This window comes from Oncorhynchus mykiss, chromosome 24, assembly GCF_013265735.2.
Source record: "Oncorhynchus mykiss isolate Arlee chromosome 24, USDA_OmykA_1.1, whole genome shotgun sequence".
In the NCBI taxonomy this organism is placed as follows: Eukaryota; Metazoa; Chordata; class Actinopteri; order Salmoniformes; family Salmonidae; genus Oncorhynchus; species Oncorhynchus mykiss.
In genome coordinates this window covers 10,580,588-10,605,914 of record NC_048588.1, presented here as the reverse complement: position 1 = coordinate 10,605,914, position 25,327 = coordinate 10,580,588, and the positions used below count along the sequence as shown (strand labels likewise).

Here is a 25,327-nt window from a genome sequence, read left to right as displayed (position 1 = left end):
CCCTGTCCCACACTCACTGGCCCCCACCTTTCTGTTATTGCTGGCTATTTCGAAGTCTGCATGATAAATACAACACCATGCAGTGATGTGTGGTGCCACTGGGCATGTTTGTGTGTTGTGTTGTGTTGTGTTGTGTTGTGTTGTGTTGGTTACAATGTAACTGACTTATGGACAATAACCACTGACTCAGCAAATTAATTATGCACATACCAATTAGTTACTTACAATAACAGTAACACTGTGCACACACACATGCAGCATATTCCTAAAGAATACCACAACAAAAACGCATTTCATGGAGAAATAGCCACAAATTTGTCCATATCATCAGAATACCAGTTCTGGTATGTAGCACTTTGAAAACGAAAATGTAATTCCATTACAGCCTAATAAATTGAGAGTCTGTCATAGATAAATATAATTTATATCATATTAACTACATAATATATTATTTGAATATATACCCTTTTTAATGCATTTATTTAACATTAAATGTGAATAGAGCAGTTGATTTCGGTGACAGTCAGCCTTACAGTCCTGTCTGTGCTGGTTTGTCCCGTCACTCGCAGTTCGGAGCACCCACAGATAGATGGCCTTGTCCCCAGACGGAGATGACATCCATCTACCGCGGTGCATGGTGGGAATGATCTGATCAGGTAAGCTGAAATGAGAGTCTGAGCCGCAAGAACAGGTGAATGATTACTGAAAAACTGTAGGACTACTGTTAATGCCGTCGTCTAAATTTATCCGTTATCTTGGTCCCATAATAAACAAATAGTGGATGTTTTCACGCGAACGGTCCAATTAACTTTAATGGGAGCCCAAATAAAAATCTCGCCAAAAGCCTGGAATTAGCAGCAAGTAGGTTAAAAATAACTTTGTTGATAGTACTCTTGTTAGTGTTAACATCAATGTGTTCTTTGACATGTGGATCATACTTTTGTAGTTTCTATGGCTGCATTATATCGCAATGATCTTCATTTTCTTCTGCATGATTGTAGTATGTCATCAATACATTTATTTGACAAAATTCATTGATTTATTTTGATGAATATATTTTTTGTCTGTATTTGTCGTAGCCCACGCAGTATACTTTCCCCTATACCATTTTAAACGCGTTGACAAAGCCACAACAATACACCGGACTAACCATCTGTTGTTATTGCCTAATGTTATACAAATTCGTAATCCATATAAAACCGTGAAGGCAGACACAGTAGTAGCCTATGGCACAAGTCCTCCTGTACACGGGCACATGTTGTTTATCTGTCTCTGACAGGTGTTGCATTTCTCCCATAGACCTACAGAGGAGCATCCTCTATCGTAACTGTAGGTCTATCGTAACTTTTCTATTTAGGTCTACTGACCTGTCAAAGTGCCTTAGTGAGTGTATAAAATGGTCTAACTATTCAGTCATCACATTTATTGCTTTCAATTGATCAGGCCCTCCTGAATCTCACCACCACTTGTATGATATAGAATTTCAGGCACAACACAAAAACTTCAGATGATGTTAAATAGGGTCTAAGCTACAACCTGTACAAAAATGAAGAGAAAAATGTAGTTTGTGTTTTTAGATAATTGACGTTAAATGTTTTATTATTATTACAATTATTATTATTTTTATTTTTTGTCAAAATAAATAATCAAATATATTGAACAAAAATAAAAACGTAACATGCAACAATTTCTAAGATTTTACTGAGTTACATATAAGGAAATCAGTCAATTGAAATAAATTCATTAGGCCCTAGTTTATCAATTTCACGATTGGGCAAGGGCGCAGCCACGGGTCAGCCTGGGAGGGCATAGGTCCAACTTTATATGTTACATTTATATTTTTGTTCAGAATAGTTTGACAACACTATTAGTAAGCTTTTTAAATGATCTCAAACTCAAAAGTTGATATTTTCCAGTGATGAAGACATTGATGTCTCAAGGTATGGTGGAGTATGCAAAATGGGCCAACTTTGAGTACTTTTATCTCCTGAATGTTTTAGCATTCATGTTCAGAAAGTCACTTTCTGGCCACTTCTTCCATGGGCAAACATGTATGGAAATGTACTGTATGTTTAAATCAAAAGAGATGCTGTCAAAAAGTGATTGAATTGAAATGGATTTACCCAAATGTTAAATAAGTTCACCACTCTTACAACTTTAGATCCGTTATTGGTCCTTTATAAACTGACTGCAGCATGAGCCACAATCAATTCCAATGACCACTGTTGTTCACAACTGCCATACGCTGCTCTCCTCCCAGGAGCCACGAGTAAACCGATATCCTTGTGTTAATGTATGGTCTGCTGCAGCTGGCCTGCCTTTTGGTGTTATGCTGATGCAGTCTTGTGCTCAGGCCCAGCACAGCTCACTCTCTTGTTCCCCAAAGACACCTGTTTCTCCTCTTAGGCGCTTGGCTTCACAGCGCAAACCTCCTGTCCTGTACTCCCATTAATATTGGTATGGTGAAAGGGTGATCAGAGGTCTTTTATGCTCAGGCTGCCCATCTGATCTTCGAGAAGCCAACCTTTTTAAATTTATTTTTTGAGGCCATCCCCTGTAGCCGTGCTGCAAGATGCATCAACATGTTATTACCACAGAGAGCAAGGACCGTGAAATAGAACACACAACCAGAAATAGAACACCCAACCAGAAATAGAACACCCACTACTATGTTTTATTTGTATCTGTACCAGGTCAGGGTTGATATTGTTGTGGGTTTTCATCTAATGTTAGAACTGCACTCCAACCATATGATCAGACCTTTTCTCTCTGGGCCTGTTCTCATTGTACTACACATCCCACTCCAACCATATGATCAGACCTTTTCTCTCTGGGCCTGTTCTCATTGTACTACACATCCCACTCCAACCATATGATCAGACCTTTTCTCTCTGGGCCCGTTCTCATTGTACTACACATCCCATTCCAACCATATGATCAGACCTTTTCTCTCTGGGCCTGTTCTCATTGTACTACACATCCCACTCCAACCATATGATCAGACCTTTTCTCTCTGGGCCCGTTCTCATTGTACTACACATCCCACTCCAACCCCTCAATGTGGCATGAAGGCTCATTGACCAGGAAGTAGGCTACATCATGTGTTATGACTTGAGTCTGCTCCAGGCTTTATGCCTTCGGGCTCACAGAGCAACATCACACCGTTGTCCCAGGATGTGTTTTACATACAGTACAGTCCCATAGGTGTCTGTATTGGCTATTCACTGTTTCCTTTGGCTGCCAGAATGCATAGTGATTGTGGTTATGAAAGTTTGCATAAAAATACCCAGGCAGATCACTTTACAGTTTCAAAGGCTCTGGCAGGATGTCAGGTCAGCATGCTGTTGTCATTGGTGACACCCCCCTGTGGTGGTAAACATAGGCTACACTTGTAGTTTTGCACTTTGCACGGAACTTGGAGCATCGTTTTATGTTCTGATAAGACGTTTTGTTTTGCAAAACAGCTATAGGACAGATCAAATGGATTGTTGTCATTATGGTAGGCTTGTGTGTTATTAGTTTGGTTAGAAGTGACTTAACCCCTCTCCTTTCTCCTCTCCTCTGTGTGTTTGTCTTTGTGTGTCTAGGCGCTGCTGTTTGTGAGACATCTCAGTTCAGTACCAGCTGTATTTTACTGTAAATCACTAGTCACAAGTCTCTTTAGCGCACTGTCAGTGGTAAAAGGATAGTTGCATTTGTAAAGCTAGTTGGTTAGCCAGCACATTGTCATAGTCCAACACAACATTGTTTACTGTGGAGTGTTGCCATTAGCCATATTACCACCAGTGCACAATTCCATGCTGCCATTGAACACCGCTGTCAGACCTTTATTCACTTGGTGTGTTCCATGCATGTACACTGAGTGTACAAAACATTAAGAACACCTGCTCTTTCCATGACAGACTGACCAGGTGAACTCAGGTGAAAGCTATGATCCCTTGTTGATGTCACTTGTTAAATCCACTTCAATCCGTGTAGATGAAGGGGAGGAGACAAGTTAAAGAAGGGTTTTTAAGCCTTGAGACATGGATTTTCTATGTGTGCCATTCAGGGGGTAAAGTAGGAAGTGTCAGGCGCAATGGTTTGTGTTCAGAACTGGAACGCTGCTGGGTTTTTCACACTCAACAGTTTCCTGTGTGTATCAAGAATGGTCCACTATCCAAAGGACATCTGGACAACTTGACATAACTGTGGAGTCAACATGGGCTTGCATCTCTGGGGAACGCTTTCTACACCTTGTATAGTCCATATGACCATGTACAAGTATTTTTTTTAAATGGTAAACCCTCCCCTTCCTCCTCCTCCATCCAGGGTTGAGCTGAGAGTGGCACCATGTTGTCGGGTGAGGAGATTCTGTGCAGCACGCGGCAAGTGATCGCGGGCCTGGAGGCGCTTCGTGGCGAGAACCACACCCTCCTGGATGACCTGCAGAAGGCGCTGGAGGGCCGGCCGGTGGCCGACAGTGGCAGTGTGGAGCAGGAGAAGAGTGGGATCATCCGCCAGTCTCTGGAGAGGATAGAGCTGGGCCTGGGAGAGGCACAGGTGGGATCATACTGGAGATGAGGGAATGTATGGAGATAGTAGAATGCATAAAGACCGCATAATGGGTGAAGTTGTCTTATTGGCTGTATTTTGGGTGTGTTGTATCTGTACATGTGTATATATGCACACCTACTTCACTCTCTTTCTCTTTCACTCTCTATCTATCTTTCTTTCCATGTACCTCCTCCCTCTCCCTCCTCCTCCCCAGGTGATGATGGCTCTGTCGGCCCACCTGGGCTCCCTGGAGGCGGAGAAGCAGAAGCTGCGGACCCAGGTACGGAGGCTGTGCCAGGAGAACCAGTGGCTGAGGGACGAGCTGGCCGGGGCCCAGCAGAGGCTGCAGGACAGGGAGCAGGTGGTGGTCACGCTGGAGGAGCAGAACAGACACCTGCAGTTCATGAGCAGCATCCGCAAGTACGACCAGGAGGAGCCCCCACCGGTATGTCACAGACCACCACAATCAGGGTCATATTCATTAGGCACCAAACGGGAAAAAACAGACTGATACAGTGAGGAACTACCAAAACTTGTCTAATGAGAAATGTTTCGCTACGGTGTGTCCTAATGAATATGACCCACTACACGGTGCATGTGTTTGCCTCATCTTTTATGTTATGACTAAAGCTAAGCTGTTGGTGGCTTATCAGAACAGGTTGATATGTGTTTCTCTGTAAAGTTCATATAGATACTCCCCTCAGCTCTGCACTATAAATCTAGTTATGTTTACTATGTCGACAGGAAGACAAAGAGACGGGCTCCACCAAGGAGTCCCTAGATGACCTTTTCCCCACGGACGAGGAGGAACAGTCACAGAGTACGTGCACTCGTCAAATGAGACGGATATTCTTGTCTATCAATCTGCTGTGCAGACGAGCTATGGATGTATGTGTGCCGGTGTCTCGATGTGTCTCTCTGTGTTGCATAGTCTGTCACTCACTGTGTGTTTGTATATGTGTATATGCACAATATATTTGCCAGTGAGCATGTGTCCATGTATGTCTGTGTTCATGTATATTTGTGTGTCTGTATGAATGACTCTACCTCCCTCTCCTGTCCCCCAGTATCTCAGCCCCACGGTAGCAGTGCGGCAGCAGCGGCCCAGCAGGGAGGCTATGAGATCCCGGCCCGCCTGAGGACCCTTCATAACCTGGTGATCCAGTACGCCTCCCAGGGCCGCTATGAGGTGGCCGTGCCCCTCTGCAAACAGGCCCTGGAGGACCTGGAGAAGTCCTCGGGCCACAGCCACCCTGACGTGGCCACCATGCTCAACATACTGGCCCTGGTCTACAGGTGATTGGCGCCACGTTAGCCTAGCATAGCCTCGATGCTAGGTCTTACTGTGGGAGATTTCTGTAGTGTGACTAGTTAAGTTAGCCGTGTGCTAAAGCTAAAGGCTGTTTCGCTCTTCTCTGTAGAGACCAGAACAAGTACAAAGAGGCGGCGAACCTCCTGAATGACGCATTGGCAATCCGGGAGAAAACCCTGGGCATAGATCACCCTGCGGTATGTTCCTCTATAGTCTATAGTGAAGGTCAAGGGTCACCAAAATGGACAAACAGCTAAATAAGATGTCTAAAACATGCATAGCTAATGGCTTTCCCCAGCTCAGTGGATAAGCAGCTACAATATGTAACCAGTGGTGTAGTGGAGGGTAACCCACCTTTTGTTGAAAAATTAAATGAAAATATAGGGAGTGTTTCTTTTTTCACTGCGACCGGCGATCAGAGTTTACCCCCCCCCCCCCTTTATTTATTTACCACTACATCACTGTATATAACTAACAGTACTGTATTTGTTTATAGGTGGCAGCCACACTCAACAATCTTGCTGTACTGTATGGAAAGAGAGGGAAGTACAAGGAGGCTGAGCCACTGTGTAAGAGAGCCCTGGAGATCAGAGAGAAGGTAATGAATGAGGCAGTAACCTAGCAGCACCGTGACTAGAAACCCTGCCCTCTGATGGACCAATGGCAACTCTGCGAGAATTCTGTACTACATAGCACTGCAACCATACTACATAAAACATTGGGGTCGTTACTCAAAAAAAGTAATATTACCTATGACTCATTACTTCTTTAAACAATAAATAATTACTTACTACTCCCTGGGAAAAGTAATTTGTTATATTACTTTTGCGTTACACCCCAAAACGTTGCACATTCTCACTCAATGTAAACAATGGTGTGTTTCTAGCAGTGGAGAGGTGTTTCACGCCTGGACACAGTTGACATTTTACTGTTATATTCTTGTAATTGTATCCTACCAAATCAAAGTAATGGGAGTACTTCCGCGCTGAGAAACTCAATGTTTAAGATGCTTCTACTATTTTCCATCTCCCTCACTAAAGCAGTTAGTAGTGTGTGTGTGCGTGCGTGAACAGGAACTTTGTGAGAGGGCGTCAGATAAAAACCATTAGAATCTAGGGCGGGGGGATTTCAAAAATATATTTTGCTCTGTCACAAATACTTATTTGGATCAGTAACTGTAATAGGAAATTAATGATAACACAAGTAACAACCCAAAAATGTATCAGTAACTGTATTATTTAAATTGGAACAGTAACTGTTATATTACTTGTTACCGCAAAAAGTAATTTAATTACTGTAACGCATTACTTTGTAATGCGCTACCCCGAACAATGCTTATTACCAAAACCTGCCTGTTGATCTCCCTTCACCCCCCTCCTCTCTTGTTGTCGTGGGCAGGTGTTAGGCACAGACCACCCTGACGTGGCAAAGCAGCTGAACAACCTGGCGCTGCTGTGTCAGAACCAGGGCAAGTACCAGGAAGTGGAGCAGTACTACGAGCGTGCCCTGCACATCTACCAGAGCAGGCTGGGCCCTGACGACACCAACGTGGCCAAGACCAAGAATAACCTGGTGAGGGATGGAGAGGGAGATGGAGGGAGGTGTAAAAAGGGGGAGTGGACATGGTTGGCATGGTCACTGGGCTAGATGATACCATATTATTTGTGTGTATAATATGCTATACTTGGGTAGAAGTGGGGGACATAGACACACGCATGCAGCTTGGGTCAATCTATCTGAGGTGTGATTGCGCTATTTGTGACTCTAGTATTGCTGTATTTATGGCTACAGGCTTCATGTTACCTGAAACAAGGGAAGTACAGACAAGCTGAGGCTCTGTATAAAGAGATCCTGACCCTGGCCCATGAAAAAGAGTTTGGATCTGTGGATGGTGAGAGCAAACTCATAATATGCTCTTTGAAACCTGCTCTCTAGGTTCACAAGCATTTTGACCCTAAAAGGGTGTATGTATTGGAATAAAAATGTATCTCAGATATGTACTGTAAATAGCTAATCTTACCGGAATGATGCCACTGATGTGTATCCTCTGTGATGTTGGTGTCTCAGGTGAGGTGCGGGATATCTGCACCCACACGGGAGAGGAGGGCTCCATGCAGGATGGGCTGGGCAGTCTGAAGCGCAGCGGCTCGTTCACCAAACTCCGCGAGTCGATACGCAGAAGCAGCGAGAAGCTGGTCAGGAAGCTAAAAGGAGTCGGAACTCAGGATACCACCCCTCCGACTCCTGGGTAAAGACCAAGTCCTCATTCTGCATGTGTTAGCTCTCAAAATGATGTCCAATTTGTTACTCTCACTCTCTCTTTCTTGTTCTCTCTCAGGATGAAAAGGGCTAATTCTCTGAATGTGCTGAACGTGGGTGCGAGGGAGCGGCAAGAAGCTGCAAGGGTGAGCATCCGTTTCTGGCTTTTTCTCACATTTCTGTACAATATGATTGTTAGTGTTTATTCATCACCTTTCATTGTATATGCTTCATATCCTAAGGCATTTCTCTGGCTTTGTGTCATCAAAATCAATGTACTGTGTATGTCATTGTTATACACATACGGTCAGACTAGTCAAGTGTTTTGTATGTTCTTCCAGGGCACCAGCGACCTAACTGAGAACCGAACCCTGAGCTCCAGCACCCAGAGCCTAGCACGGCGAGGGTCCCTCAGCTACACCTCTGAACACTAGCCCCCTCCCAACAATCAGGAAGTACTCTCATACAGCTCTGGCCCCGACTCCACTCTCTCTCTGTGGATTGGCCTCTTGCGCCTACATGGGTCACTCCACCCCTTCCCTGTTTAAATTGAACACTGATCTGTTATCAGTTGAGGTTTGTTTACTGCACTATGTTGTAGCTGGGGGAGGCCACTGGTACTCCTTGCCTGCTGTCTGCTAATTTCATCCCCTGATGCCCCAGTTCTGGGGTATAGATTAGGATACACAGCAATGAGGGCTGGTTTTCAGTGACGCAGATGGTATCCATTTCAGACCAGTTTAATCTGGAAATGAAATTACATTTAGCTTTTTTATAATGATTTAGTAATGCTCTGTTGTGACTTACTGTACAAGGAGGGAAATGGTTGAATTCTTCAATGATTGTTCACAATTATGAACATGTTTATTCTATTAAGGTAGCGTCTGAAGCTATTGGATATTATCTAAATTACTGTAGCTATGCATGAAAAAATACCTTATTTATACAATGTTTTTTTTTAAATGTGTTACATTCTGATTTTATCTTCTTGTGTTCATGTTTACCAGCGGTTCTCGTGTTTTTGGCACTAGATGATTTTAATTCCAAAACACTGATCTGCACAAGCACAATTAAAACAAAGATTTACAGTGGGGAGAACAAGTATTTGAAACACTGCCGATTTTGCAGGTTTTCCCCACTTACAACGCATGTAGAGGGCTGTAATTTTTTATCATAGGTACACTTCAACTGTGAGAGACGGAATCTAAAACAAAAATCCAGAAAATCACATTATGATTTTTAAGTAATTAATTTGCATTTTATTGCATGACATAAGTATTTGATACATCAGAAAAGCAGAACTTAATATTTGGTACAGAAACCTTTGTTTGCAATTACAGAGATCATACATTTCCTGTAGTTCTTGACCAGGTTTGCACACACTGCAGCAGGGATTTTGTCCCACTCCTCCATACAGACCTTCTCCAGATCCTTCAGGTTTCGGGGCTGTCGCTGGGCAATACGGACTTTCAGCTCCCTCCAAAGATCTATTGGGTTCAGGTCTGTACACTGGCTAGGCCACTCCAGGACCTTGAGATGCTTCTTACGGAGCCACTCCTTAGGTTGCCCTGGCTGTGTGTTTCAGGTCGTTGTCATGCTGGAAGACCCAGCCACGACCCATCTTCAATGCTCTTACTGAGGGAAGGAGGTTGTTGGCCAAGATCTCGTGATACATGGCCCCATCCATTCTCCTCTCAATACGGTGCAGTCGTCCTGTCCCCTTTGCAGAAAAGCATCCCCAAAGAATGATGTTTCCACCTCCATGCTTCACGGTTGGGATGGTGTTCTTGGGGTTGTACTCATCCTTTTTCTTCCTCCAAACACGGCGAGTGGAGTTTAGACCAAAAAGCTCTATTTTTGTCTCAGACCACATTACCTTCTCCCATTCCTCCTCTGGATCATCCAAATGGTCATTGGCAAACTTCAGACGGGCCTGGACATGCGCTGGCTTGAGCTGGGGGACCTTGCATGCGCTGCAGGATTTGAATCCATGACGGCGTGTGTTACTAATGGTTTTCTTTGAGACTGTGGTCCCAGCTCTCTTCAGGTCATTGACCAGGTCCTGCCGTGTAGTTCTGGGCTGATCCCTCACCTTCCTCACGAGGTGAGATCTTGCATGGAGCCCCAGACCGATTGACCGTCATCTTGAACGTCTTCCATTTTCTAATAATTGCGCCAACAGTTGTTGCCTTCTCACCAAGCTGCTTTCCTATTGTCCTGTAGCCCATCCCAGCCTTGTGCAGGTCTACAATTTTATCCCTGATGTCCTTACACAGCTCTCTGGTCTTGGCCATTGTGGAGAGGTTGGAGTTTGAATGTGTGGACAGGTGTCTTTTATACAGGTAACAAGTTCAAACAGGTGCAGTTAATACAGGTAATGAGTGGAGAACAGGAGGGCTTCTTAAAGAAAAACTAACAGGTCTGTGAGAGCCGGAATTCTTACTGGTTGGTAGGTGATCAAATGCTAATTACTTAAAAATCATACAAATGTGATTTTCTGGATTTTTGTTTTATATTCAGTCTCTCACAGTTGAAGTGTACCTATGATAAAAATTAGACCTCTACATGCTTTGTAAGTAGGAAAACCTGCAAAATCGGCAGTGTATCAAATACTTGTTCTCCCCACTGTATCTAGTGAATGTGATGCACAATCTGTGTATTGGCTTCCATATTAGGTTATGGTAAAGGACTCTCCTTAGTCCACAATATTACAGCAAAATACCTACTTCCCAGTCCAGCTGTAGAATGCTAAGTAATTATTGTCGAAGGCTTGGCATTCTGTGAAATATGTTTGAACTATGTTTAGCCGATTTCATTATGAGCAGATATAAAAAGCATAAGAGGCTCCCAAGTGGCACAGTCTATGGCACTGCATCTCAGTGCTAGAGGTGTCACTACAGATCCTGGATAGGGCGTTGTTAGGTTTTGTAAATAAGAATTTGTTCTTAACTGACTTGCCTAGTTAAATAAAACGATTTTGATGGCCCAAAAGTAAAAGCACTACAGTATGTGCCTGTATATAATCTCTTATTTTTAAATTTGTCTCAGTTTGTGATACATTAAAAACAATTTGGGGTAGCTAGCTCTAATTTAAATTCCTTCTGGGACATGTTTAAAAATGGATTTTGTTGATGTAGCCTATGCATCTTATTCAAGATGTTAGCAAGTCAAGAGTAAATATATGCCATTTGAGGGACAAAAAGTGATTGTTAATTCACTGTGGCGGTATTGGCACGTGATCATTGAAAGAGCTGTAGAGGAGTAACTAATGTAGAAAACCTAGATTGTTAATCCCCATTAAGATGGGTTGAAGGCGTTAAATGCAGATTGCGACAAGGTCGCCAGTTTGAATCCCAATGAGTCTTATTTTCCAACCTTAACCACATTTCTCATTCGACGTTGTAAATGACTAATAGATTGAACAGCTTTATAAATGTGGAAACATGTGGCACCCTCCCTCATGCTGCTGCAGTGGACTAGAAACTGGGATAGGGACCAGAAGGCCACAGGTTCTAATCTTTCCCATGCCCTTTAAGGTCTACACTGGTCTAAAAAAATATATAAAGTGCACAATCCGATCAGGACACAGAATGCATGTTAGAACCGGGGATAAACTGACAAAAGCACAATAAGGGCTCTATTCAATATGTATCAAGCGTTTCAGATTGAGCCGACATGTGCAGCGTTTACCATGAATGCAGTCTTCGCCAACACGGGAACATTGCCTTTAAATTTTAATCACGCTGAACTTCAGCGGTACAGATGAAATAGAATCCTACTCATGTTGAACTCTTGCTGTTACGGAGAGCTTTCTTTGCAGATTGTCAGTGTTATTGAAAATGACAAATGTATTAATTATCTGGAAACCATAGCAAACAAATGTCAAATAAAGTATATTGAGTCTCTTCAATCCACTGTGTTCATGCTAGCTTTGTCTGTTTTATGATGTACATGTGCAAATATTTAGAAAAAAAGAAAAACATGTCCACTGCATGGTAGAAACTGTAAACATTTATTTTTCGGCCTCCAGGCTTATGCAAATATAGACTTTGTTAGAACAGAAGCTGCTCTATCTATGTACAGTAGGATTGAAACAGTGACCTTGTGGGTTTGACTGGGTGATGACATTTCCTCTTAGGCTTGGTGAGTGATCTGGGCGATCTTTTGCAGCATGTCCTCTGACTAGCTGCTCCAGTGGCAGCAGAGACAGGCCCAACTGGAGGGGGGGGGGGGGGGGGGGGCATTCAGAGAAAGGAGGGGTTAAGGGGATTCCTGGGATACGTTCACTTGGCAAACATTGAAGAACGTTGCAGGTAGAGATGTCATGAATAGATCTGACGTGATTTCTTATTCTACATGTCAGACGGGCATCTCCATAACATTTGTTTCCACAACCTCGGAAACCTGCTAAACATGTCCCTGTACTGTGCAGTACCTGTCTGAAGGGCTGGGCCATCTGGCGTAGGAAGTGTTTGGACAGCTGTACCGTCTCGTCCATGGTCAGGTTGAGGCTGCCGTCAGTGAGGTGCTCCTGAATCCACCGGGGCAGCTTCTCTCGCTTGTCAGCCCGGGGATAGCGCTGCAACACGAGAGAAAAAGGATCTTAGGCTTTGTTCCAATTCTCTTCAATACTGATGTGAAGGAACTAGATCACTAACAGCATTATGGAACAACCTGCTGTGAGTGCAGAAATCCACTTGGATATTTTTTATTACAAAAGGAATTTATCATTTTTATTAGGATCCCCATTAGCTGACGCCATAATGTGGGGTCCGACACAGAACTATAAATATATTAAACATTTATTTAAGTAGACAAAAGAAAATGATCAGGGGCGAGTCTGTATCAATGATCAAAGTGGTAAGAAATGGTCCAACAATTCCTCTCAAACTTCGACACACCAAGTTCCAAAGGCCCTCACCTTGTCTGCGAAGATCAAGCCGTAGTCTGTCTTGCCCCTGATGGCGCGGCCCACACACACTTCGCTGCGTGCCGTCAAACGTCAGGAAGTCATTCTCTCCAATCTGGAACTATCCCGCAGGTACTCCAGATGAGCCTGGTAGGGATAAACAGAGGGAGGAGAAGGATCATTATTTTGGACGAACAGCCCATTAGGATTAAAGGAAGTAAAGTGTAAGACAAGACAGAGGGATGAGGAGGACATACGCGGAACATAAGAGGAACCGACCAAAACAGTGAATAAAGCAGAAGAGAAGAACAAGGGAAGGTTGATGAACAGAGGAGTTGGACTGACCTTCAGGATCCGGCTCTGTGTGTAAACGTACGGCACTCCGAACATGATCACTGCACGGCCAAAACGGTGGACTGAGGGAGACAGTTTCACATCACTCATCTCGTCAAATAACTACAATGAACAACTCACTGCACATGACCTGTGTTGTAACCTTGGCAGGCATTTTGTTTTGCAAATGAGCCTGAAGGAGGCTATACAACTGTGCTACAGGAACTAAAAACACTCACAAGTCGATTCCCTCAGACACCTTCCCCTGGCCACAGACAGCAGGGTGGCTCCTCTGCCGTTCTCACAGGCCTGGGGCACAATGGATAAGAGGTCACAGGTTGTCTTCTGTCGTTGAGTCTAAGACAATCAAAGAAAGAGTCTCCTGACCTCCTGATATTTCTCCAAAGCCATGCTGGTCTCTGCTGCGTCTGGGGTCTCGATGAAGATCAGCTTGTTCCTCTGGACGTTCTCCAAGATGCCCTACAGACACAGAGACACACCGGCACAGGACAACGTTTACTCAACTTTCAGATTACTACCCTTCAAAAAAAATGACATTTCTCCAACTCCGGAATCTATCACCAACATCAACATTGGGCACAATTCTAGCTGCTGCCAATAAAATGCTAACATACTGTATACTGAACAAAAGTATAAAACGCAACATGCAACAATTAAATAAATTCATTGGGCCCTAATCTATGGATTTCACATGACTGGGAATACAGATAATTGGTTGGTCACAGACACCCCCCCCCCCACCAAAAAAGGTAGTGGCGTGGGTCAGAAAACCTGTCAGTATCTGGTGTGACCATGTGTCGTGCTGCATGAGGCAAATCTCCTTCGCATAGAGTTCATCAGGCTGTTGATTGTGGCCTGTGGAATGTTGTCCCACCCCTCTATGGCTGTGCGTAGTTGCTGGATATTGGCAGGAAAACTAGAACATGCTGTCTGGTGAGTATGCAGGCCATGGAAGAACTGGGACATTTTCAGCTTCCAGGAATTGTTCTGATCCTTGCGACATGGGGCCATGCGGAAACAAGGTGATGGCGGGGATGAATTTCACGACAATGGGCCTCAGGATCGCATCACGGTGTCTGTGCAGTCAAACTGCCATTGATAAAACGCAATTTCTCTTTGCTGTCTGTCGCTCATGCCTGCCCATACCATAACCTCACCATGGGGCACTTTGTTCACAACGTCATCAGCAAACCGCTCGCCCACACGACTCCATACACATGGTGAGGCCGGTTGAGCTTACTGCTAAATTCTCAAATTACGTTAGAGGTGGCTTTTGGTAGAGAAATTAACATTCAATTCACTGGCAACAGCTCTGGTGGATATTCCTGCAGTCAGCATGCCTATTGCACGCTCCCTCAACTTGAGACATCTGTGGCATTGTTTTGTGTGAAAAAAAATGCACATTTTAGAGTAGCCTTGTATGGTCCCCAGCACAAGGTGCAGCTGTGTAAAGATCATGCTGTTTAATCAGCCTCTTGATATGCAACACTTGTCAGGTGGATGGATTATCTTGGAAAAGGAGAAATGCTCACTAACAGGGATGTAAAAAAAAATTGTGCACAACATTTGAGAGAAATAAGCTTTTTGTGCATATGGAAAATGTCTGGGATCTTTTATTTCAGATCATGAAACATGGGACCAACACTTTACATGTTGTTTGTATTTTTGTTCAGTGTAGCTATATCTATTGCCATAACAGCACAAACAGAACCACACAATATTAACTTTTAACATTTATTCTCACTTCCATTTGTGGACCGTGTGTACACACCTGCTCATACCACGACGCCACAATGTTCTCCATGTAGGTGTAGCTGGTAAAGAAGGCCACGATGCCATCGGGCACAATCGCAGACATCTCCAGCAGCAGGTTGCCATAGTTACGGATGACAGCTGAAAATAGAAACCAGACCAGGTTTATTCCAATGTTTTGTTTTATCACAACTAAGGAAAGGAGAGTCTAAGCTTACAATTATTTCAATACAATGTAACAATCACTAACCAAAATCTTAATGTGTCTCAAACATGGAGGTCATGGCCACCTGGTCATTCCCCCTCCCCACCACCTGAAAGAGGAAGAGCTTAGTGTCACCCCCTTGCATCCTTTCTGAAGCTCAGCATAGCTTGAATTAACCACTCAGGTCATATCCCATAGACTGTTTCTGAGGTTACTCACAAGAGGGCAAAGGCAGGTGTGTGCCAGCGTCATAGTGAAGGATGCCACGGTAACAGGCCGGAAGTCCAGGATTCGGGAGTAAATGTCCAACGGTGAAAGGGTCTGTGGGTAGAAACATGATCAGAAGTAGACATCCACAGGGTAGGATAGCCGAGCCAACACACAGCCAAGGGATCTAGTGTGCGGATCAATGGCGTGAGGTGATGATCATACTCCTGAACTGACTGCTGAAGACACCTACAGGCAAAATAATATAACTATCGTACTTCTTTACATTTGTTTGCATCGCATGAACTCTGTCAATCTGAATGGTGGTTAAAAAATAAAAATAAAAACACTTTTTTTTTAAGCTGCAGATTTAAGGGGGAATGCCCTGTTGATGAAGTGTTGAGAAACAAAGAAAATGCATTTGTCCCTCATTAACACATCTACATGGACAAGATATAGCACTAAGTTTACAAATAGCACCCGAGCCTGACTGCATTGGAATGTGAGTGGCCACATCTTGGACAGATGAGACCATCAGCAGGTGGCTTATAATCACTGATTAGTGGCTAGGTCACAGGTAATCTAGGAACAGGGGAGAGAGATTACCAAAGACGTAATGATGACAGACTGGAAGCGCTCAAACACAGGCTTGATGGCAATGGAAGGGTCCATATAGCTGAAGGGAGATCAGAGCCAGGGTTAGAAGTAGATCCCAGATAAAAAGCGTAAACAGACACACGTTGGTGTTTTTTTAATGCACTAGCCCATAAAATAAAAGTCTGTTTAATATCTGAAACTACATGAATGCCTGGACATGGATTTATGCAATATATAATATGTTCCCGTTTCTCTCAAATAGATCCCAGATAAGATGAATGCCAAATCAATTCTTATGATGCATTTAAACTATCCAATGACACAATGAGTAACTAAGCAGAGTGTATACATGAGTCATTCACTTGCATCCTAATGGATTATTTCACCCGTGGCTCTTGCAGTGGTACAACATCTCATCCATCAACGACCCACCGTTCTGCTGGCAAAACAAAATATGAACCGCACCTGAAGTGCAGAACGGGGTTAGCAATGGTGGGGGTTCGGTCTTCAAAGGGTTCAATGATGATGGTGAATCCTGAGGGTGGAAGATGGCAAGGAACGGACAAAAAGTAAATCACCACAGAGCTGTAGCCGTGTAGAGGTAACAGACACAGTCAGCCTAGGGAGGTTCAGTACCTTTGCTGTAAGTGCTGACCAGTGTGGCAAAGTTGGAGATGAGGGTGATGGCTGAGAAGTCTGCGATGTCAGCTATCTCTTAAGTCCTCAGCAACGAACGCAAACTCTCGGCACAGAATCTAGAGAAACAAATAGATACGTAATATAAGAATTAAGGAGTGAGGAGTTACTAGAAACTTATTTCGATGTTCCCAAGAGACATAATCCACGATGAAGTCTTAAGTCTAGGAGCATTCCTTCTGCATTCCCTGGTGGACGGAGTTTGGCCATTCCATTGGTCCTAAAATAGAAATCTCCATGGTCCTAAAATAGAAATCTCCATGGTCCTAAAGTGGAAATCTCCACCAACCAAGGGCACCAGGCTATACAAAACTAACACAAAAGTACACAAAAGAAGTCATGTGAGGGGCTTGCGGTCAATGCAGACCTTCTCAAAGATGTCTTTGAGGAACTGGGGAGCGCTCTCCTGCATTACATGGTGAATCCTCAGCCTGGACTTCAGGTACTCCAGGAAACGCTTCATGAAGCCCACAAAGTGCTCTGCCGTGCGGATGCTGCCAGGCACGGCCTCTGAAAGCGGAGGGGGGGAAAGACGTTAAAAAAAAGACAGTGCGGGGGTGGGAGGACAGGTTATAGAAAGGGAAAGATAGATACATGAAACCCTGTTTGAGCATAAATCGATACAAATATGAACAAATATTCAATAACTGGGTTGTTTTCGACTGGACTCCAGGGGGCTAACCTTGAAGGATCTCATCTGGCAACACGGGATTGGACATGTAGATGTCGGTCTCCCTGGCAATGTTGGCCTCTTTCAGGCCCTCCACCAATCGTCTGTATTCCTCTTTCAGTTTGACTGCGTCTGTCTCCTTTATCCTACAGCAGAGGACAAGAGGTTGAGATGACGTCACAAGACTCTTCACTTCTGGGGCAAGAACAACAAACTGGTTGAGTCGGTCTTATTATAGACTCCGTGTACATTCTCCTTTGTACGCAGAAAATGTTAGTGCATCTAGTGCTGCTCTCCACTAGACCCCTGAGCGGAAGACCTTACTTGAGAATGGTGTTCTGTAGGGTCCACGTTGGCCTGACTGCGGTCCAGAGTCCTCCTGGTGATGTTGACACTCATGGAGTCGATGCACACGTTGTCTGAGGAAGAGGATGGAATATCAGCTTGTGGAGGCTTGAAACAGTGGGTTACTTAAAGAAATGGGAAAGAAACAGGTGGATGTCCTTACCGATGTTATGTGCTTCGTCAAAAACAACCACTGATTTATTGGAGCTCCTTTGAGACTAGGTCTGCAATCTTTGGGTCCAGGAGGTAGTGGTAACTGTAAACTATGATGTTGGCATGGAGGATCTGTATGTGTTAAGGAAAGAAGCAAAAAGGAAAAACATCCTCACTTGTCCATCTCCTTCATACAGTAATGCCAGAGAGTTTCTAAACCCAGAGGCGCAACATAGCAAGACTTCCGGGAACGGTTGCGAAACAGACCAAGCAGACCAGGCCAGGGTTTGAGAAGTCAATGAGAGAAGTGAAAACCTAGATCCGAGCCAATGTCTTAAGTAGTTAAATGTTATTACTCCAACTTTGTGAAAGTAAACTGACACATTTTCATTTTTGTCAAAAACAACTTTATATCGAAAGCATATTGCCTAAAAGGGTGATCGGGGATTTCTATTGGAGAATCAGTTTCTGCCCATCTTCATACTGTATCGTCTTTAGTAATGCTGTCAAATATAACATGCTACAAAAACAATTGTAAAAGAAAAACATCAGAAGCTATGACAAAGGGCTATTCTTACTGAATATCGTGCTAGGTAGTAGGGGCACCAGCCTTTCCTCCGCCCAAAGTCCTTCATTATCATCCAGGTTGTAGACTCCAGCTGGGAGGGGCACCTGCTTTCCCATAGCGTCAAACTCCTAAAGCAGATCGTCAGACAGACAGAGGCATGGAAGTCTCCAGATCACAGTTGGGCGCGGATGTATGACGCTGTCAGGCTGTGACATTTCCCATCCATCTCCTTCCCAAAGCGTAACGAGCTCACCTGAACAAAGAATCATGCAATTTGGACCATGACATGGACAACAAAAATATTTGCTATTTTGACCACACTCAAATGTGTTTGAAGAGTGTTACAGGACCATGGTTAGTGGGTGTCATCGTGAAGATATGTCGGCAGTGTACTGACTGCTAGGGCCGGGCAATAAAGTTGTCTACCGTGACCCTTTACAGACACAGAACGCAGTACAGTAACATGTCGATAACTGATCACTTTTCAGAAGCGTCTGTACCTTTTCAAATTGTAGAATTCTGCTCCTGCATATAATGTTCCATTGTTTCCCTGACAACAATAAAGGTTGCCATTTATGGTAGGGTGGATCGATGTGCTTTCTTTCAACTAAATGTCTAGGTAAGTTGCAATATTTAACGAACTTTAAAGTACAATTTCTTTAGGAAAGAATGAGCTACGGGTGGGCAGCAGGCAGGCTAGGATTGACTGTTCTGGTCACCTACTGATGGAAGTCAGTCCCGCTTCAGAAGCGGAATTACTTTACAGACAAATAAAATGTCATTCATGTCTCCGAAGAAGGTTTCGCGTCGGCGTTTAAAAAGCTGTGGTGTAGCCTACCCTAACAGACAAACAAGTCGTAGCAGAGGTGCTTCTAATGGGCCACTAACCATTATATATCTGAAAAGGGCCATGGATACAGGCTATACTGGAAGCCTACTGTCATTTCATATTATGAGACAAAAACACCCACTCATAAACGAAGAGTAGCCTACCCCGTGCTGGCCTCAAGATACCCCTGTATCCCAGCGACATTGGTCCCATGAATAGCCTAAACTACGATATTCTACACTCAACAGACCGACCACACACACGGGTCATTAGCAAAGAGAAAGAGCAGGCAGGCCAGCACGAGGGAAAGACAGGAGGGGCCGTGAGCATATGTCTTGGTAATCTGCATCTTGCAATGTCTTGTCTTGCATGCCTCGCAAATTCACCAAAGTAGCCTAAAGATAGTCTCTTCCTCTCTGGTTTTATTTAAATTACACAACCTTGCCCAGGTCTTTATAGCCATAGAAATCTTGTTAGGCTATACCACAAAATAAATAATGTTTTGTGATAACTGCACTGTGATTTTAATTATGTGGGGGGAATTTTTGGTTTGTTCTTCTTAAATGTTAAGGATTCCAACTTTGTTTAAACATTTACCCGTTCACACCCCTAATGGAATCCATGTTTGATTTAGAGGGGTGATAGTAGTAGCATCTAATATTGGATTTAATTATTTCCTGGGCACCGCTCGGTGATGCAAACGACTCCTTCCCAAACAGAACCGTCCACAGATATACCCTCCAACGTGGAAAAAGCGATGCCAAACAGGCAGACACCAGTCAGTATACGTTTCAAGGATTGGGATTGTTAAGCCCATAGACCTCCATTGATTGAGGTCTATAAAATGTGCTATTGGCACTCCTACCTCAGGGTGAACACACAGGTTTTTTCGAGAGTTGTTCTTCTCTCCCGTCTCCTTAGAATAGAACTCTGTAAGCTTCCTCAACCACCTGATGGAGAAGGGAGCAACATGGCATCAGAGAAGGGGCTGAGAAACATATGTTCTTCAAGGACTGGGGAGCACACACAAAGGTGTAGGAGAAGAGAGAGATCACCTTCTCTATCTCAGGAACAGTAGATCATCTTTGTGACTTCAAGGGGATACTCCTGTCAAAGAGAGACCACTGTATAAGTGTACTGTCAAAATGGTCCAATGGAGTCCTGACAGAGAAACTGACATATCTTGACTCACCCGCTGATATGCAACAATCAATGACAGAAGAGAGATGGTTTTCCCAGTTCCCGATGGCATCTCCAGGACACCATGTCCCTTTGGATAAGCAATGTGTTACCATCATGCATAGGGCCATAACATTAGGATAGAGTTACAACAACTGGCATGTTGCTGGGTCTCTCTAGTTACCTTGGCATCCAGGGTCCTCTTGAGTTCCAACATGTTGGAATATTGCTCTGGGTAAATGTAGTCATAAAGAAAATAGACTAACAACCCTTCGATGTTGAGCCTAGAATAAAAGGTATTACAATTTTTTTGTTGGTATTACAAAAACATGCATGTAAGTGAAATAGTAAGGGCCTTTTAGCCAGGTAACGTTCGCTAGCAAAACACAGCTGTGACAGCACGTACCATTAGCCACATTTTTTTAAATTTTATTTCACCTTTATTTAACCAGGTAGGCTAGTTGAGAACAAGTTCTCATTTGCAACTGCGACCTGGCCAAGATAAAGCATAGCAGTGTGAACACACAACACAGAGTTACACATGGAGTAAACAATTAACAAGTCAATAACAGTAGAAAAAAAAGAGAGTCTATATACATTGTGTGCAAAAGGCATGAGGTAGGCGAATAATTACAATTTTGCAGATTAACACTGGAGTGATAAATGATCAGATGGTCATGTACAGGTAGAGAGAGATATTGGTGTGCAAAAGAGCAGAAAAGTAAATAAATAAAAACAGTATGGGAATGAGGTAGGTGAAAATGGGTGGGCTATTTACCAATAGACTATGTACAGCTGCAGCGATCGGTTAGCTGCTCAGATAACTGATGTTTGAAGTTGGTGAGGAAGATAAAAGTCTCCAACTTCAGCGATTTTTGCAGTTCGTTCCAGTCACAGGCAGCAGAGTACTGGAACGAAAGGCGGCCAAATGAGGTGTTGGCTTTAGGGATGATCAGTGAGATACACCTGCTGGAGCGAGTGCTACGGATGGGTGTTGCCATCGTGACCAGTGAACTGAGATAAGGCGGAGCTTTACCTAGCAAGGACTTGTAGATGACCTGGAGCCAGTGGGTCTGGCGACGAATATGTAGCGAGGGCCAGCCGACTAGAGCATACAAGTCGCAGTGGTGGGTGGTATAAGGTGCTTTAGTGACAAAACGGATGGCACTGTGATAGACTGCATCCAGTTTGCTGAGTAGAGTGTTGGAAGCCATTTTGTAGATGACATCGCCGAATTCGAGGATCGGTAGGATAGTCAGTTTTACTAGGGTAAGCTTGGCAGCGTGAGTGAAGGAGACTTTGTTGTGGAATAGAAAGCCGACTCTTGATTTGATTTTCGATTGGAGATGTTTGATATGAGTCTGGAATGAGAGTTTGCAGTCTACCCAGACACCTAGGTACTTATAGATGTACACATATTCAAGGTCGGAACCATCCAGGGTGGTGATGCTAGTTGGGCATGCGGGTGCAGGCAGCGATCGGTTGAAAAGCATGCATTTGGTTTTACTAGCGTTTAAGAGCAGTTGGAGGCCGCAGAAGGAGTGTTGTATGGCATTGAAGCTCGTTTCAAATAAACCTATAACTACTTAGCTAACGCCCATATTCATCTGTGGCTAAATTGGTTCCAACAGACATTGCATGGTGCAATGTTTACAGTTTAACCAGCTAGCTAGCGTATGATAGCCAACTGCTAGCTATGTTAGCAAAGAGCGGACTTAGTAACGTTTACTAATATAACGTTACGTGCGCTAGCTAGCTAACTTTGCCCTGTCTGATAATCTCTCTGCCAAGAGCACTCACTTCATTTCGGTAGGATTTCTTGCAGCGATGAGCAAGCAGCTTCTTTGGGTCAGGCACTTTTTAAAATGTTTCACAATAAATAGATGCCTAGCTAACTTACTGGCTAAACAAAACCCTTCAATTAGTTAGCTACGTCCCACACGTTAGATTTATTCAGACGTTCTCCATCCACACTTCAACACAAAGGCCCACCCTTTGCTCCTCTGATTGGTTGCAGAATTGCTCTGATTGGGTTTTTATGCGTTCCTCAATGGAAGTACGTACCGTTTCTTTAATCAGACCTAACTAGTCAAATATCGAGTTCAATTTTGACCTGAATTGCATTTGTGGAAAACAAGACTGTTTTCAGATCAGACCTGGTTGTGGCTGGATTTTTTCGACTCGCGTCGGGGATAATTTTATAATTTGATCTAACCCTAACCCTTTTCCTAACTTTGTTTTAATTTTCCTAACCTGCTACGAAACTTCTGCTTGTCAAAACCGTCAGACCTGCCTGAGAGCAGTGTGGGTATCCACGAATGCGATGCAGCCAGCCAGGGCGGTTCAGAGAACTTCATAAAACCAAGCAAAAAGAAAACTGAAGTACTGAAGTACAAAGATTTACCTGAACAGAATATTATATTTATATTCAACATGAGCAGATGGTATTGTCATAATAGTAGTAAAGGTACTGTACTATGTTTTTCATTTGACAAGTTGGAAAATAGAGTGGGATTAAAAACAATTTTTACATTAAGTATCACTCCATCAAGGGAAATATGGTATTATTTCTAACAAAGATATCTACATATATTTCAGGCCTTTGTATCCCTGGAGATAATCAACATTCACGTAAACTTTACAGTTTGAAAACATACTGTACCTTGTCCAAAAAGAGTGGTCTCTTGGCACAACTTGGGGTAAATTGAGCCCGGGACATGGTAAATTAAAGTTAGACTCAGCGATATGACGTAGATGCAAAATGAGTCAATTTCCAAAACAATTAAAAGCGTTAAAGCGCTAGGATCAACTACTCTGCTGTTTTGGTGCCCTGACTAGTGAAGTGAACCCATGCACATGTGCAGATAGTGTGTGTGCCTGTGTGAGAGCTAAGTCTTGCATCTCGCTCATCTCAATATTTGCGGTGCTGTTCGTGCCAAGAAATCTTTTGTACTGAATGAAATACCACTACCTTTTTAAAACCATGTCGATATTTATTTCCCAAACACAATTCAACACAATTGCCTTTTTGTCTTTTCATAATAAGTTTATTTTAACACACCTCATTTCTTTACACTTTTAACATAGGCCAGGCCTATGAAATTATGACCTTTTCCTAAATATTTGGTCAAATTATGAATTTTGTGTATGGTTTCCCAGAAACAAGGGTGGGTTAACTTGCCCATTTGGTTCAATTTACCCCACACTCCCCCAATAGGTGGTGTGGTGGGATGACCTCAATATTGGAAAGATAAGCCAGAAGTTGCAGTTTCCACAGATTCCACTCTTTTAGTGACATTATATTTATCGACAACACAATAAAAGCCCACACATTTCAAAGACAAAATCTATTTTTTTTCATTACATAATCACAATCTTCCCTGTTCTGTTATCACTTAGCAAATTATGGGAGCAGATCAGCCCTTCATTATGTGTTTATGGAAATTTCATATACAAAATAATATGGTGCTTTATTTTCAGTTTAAGAAAGGAATGATATTTCTTTGAGCTGTGTTTCTTGGTCCTGGCCCTGGGGATCCATCAAGCCTCTCATTTGGGGTTGGGTGTATGAGAGTGGGAGTGTGTACCCCTTTGGGTCCCCGGCCCAGGGTTGAGATGCACAGCCTCTGAAGAATGTAAAAATATGCATACAGTACCAGTCAAAAGTTCAGACACACCTACTCATTCAAGGGTTTTTCTTTAATTTTACTATTTTCTACATTGTCGAATAAATGTGAAGACATCCAAACTATGAACTAATACATATGGAATCATGTAGTAACCAAAAAAGTGATAAATAAATAAAAATATATTTGATATTCTTCAAAGTAGCCACCCTTCGCCTTGGTGACAGCTTTGCACACGCTTGGTATTCTCTCAACCAGCTTCATGAGGTAGTCACCTGGAATGCATTTCAATGATTTTATTTGGCAAGTCAGTTAAGAACAAATTCCTATTTGCTATTAATGATGGCCTACTCCAGCCAACACTGGGCCAATTATGCGCCATCCTATAGGACTCCCAGTCACGGCCACTTGTGATACCTTCTGGAATTGAACCAGGGTCTGTAATAACACCTCTAGTACTGAGATGCAGTGCCTTAGACTGCTGCGCCACTCTGGACCCCAATTAACAGGTGTGCTTTGTTAAAAGTTAATTTGTGGAATTTCTTTCCTTCTTAATGTGTTTGAGCCAATCAGTTGTGTTGTGACAAGGTAGGGTGGTATACAGAAGATAGCCCTATTTGGTAAAATACCAAGTCCAGCTCAAATAAGCAAAGAGAAATGACAGTCCATCATTACGTTAAGACATGAAGGTCAGCCTATCTGGAAAATTTCAAGAACTTTGAAAGTTTCTTCTCGTGCAGTTGCAAAAACCATCAAGCAACATGATGAAACTGGATCTCATGATGACTGCCACAGGAAAGGAAGACCCAGAGTTATCTCTGCTGCAGAGGATACGTTCATTAGAGTTAACTTCACCTCAGATTACAGCCTAAATACTTTTTTCACAGAGTTCAAGTAACAGACACATCTCAACATCAACTGTTCAGAGGAGACTGCATGAATCAGGCCTTCAAGGTCGATTTGCTGCAAAGAAACCACTACTAAAGGACACCAATAAGAATAAGATACTTGTTTGGGACAAGAAACACAAGCAATGGACATTAGACTGGTGGAAATCTGTCCTTTGATCTGTGAGATTTTTGGTTCCAACCATCGAACACAGAGTAGATGAACGGATGATCTCCGCATGT

General features: G+C 43.3%; 1 protein-coding gene and 1 pseudogene across 1 annotated transcript; one reads left to right on the top strand and one right to left on the bottom strand.

Moving 5' to 3' along the window:
- The first annotated feature begins 536 nt into the window (after positions 1-536).
- LOC110503721 (kinesin light chain 1) lies at positions 537-9,340 on the top strand. Its single transcript, XM_021582203.2, has 12 exons — positions 537-656; positions 4,312-4,542; positions 4,751-4,981; positions 5,281-5,356; positions 5,604-5,832; positions 5,958-6,045; positions 6,345-6,446; positions 7,247-7,420; positions 7,640-7,739; positions 7,916-8,096; positions 8,187-8,253; positions 8,449-9,340. Exons 2-12 carry the CDS (start codon positions 4,333-4,335, stop codon positions 8,539-8,541), a joined length of 1,551 nt encoding a protein of 516 aa, XP_021437878.2. The 5' UTR covers positions 537-656; positions 4,312-4,332; the 3' UTR covers positions 8,542-9,340.
- A 1,717-nt stretch (positions 9,341-11,057) lies between these two features.
- Positions 11,058-23,525, bottom strand: LOC110503720 (annotated as a pseudogene).
- Positions 23,526-25,327: the final 1,802 nt, after the last annotated feature.

Excerpts from the sequence above, each read along its gene's own strand:
- LOC110503721 (XM_021582203.2), top strand. The coding sequence starts at position 4,333 with ATGTTGTCGGGTGAGGAGATTCTGTGCAGCACGCGGCAAGTGATCGCG. Across the intron at positions 5,357-5,603 it reads CGAGGAGGAACAGTCACAGA|TATCTCAGCCCCACGGTAGC; the intron begins GTACGTGCACTC and ends CCTGTCCCCCAG. Across the intron at positions 7,740-7,915 it reads AGAGTTTGGATCTGTGGATG|GTGAGGTGCGGGATATCTGC; the intron begins GTGAGAGCAAAC and ends TTGGTGTCTCAG.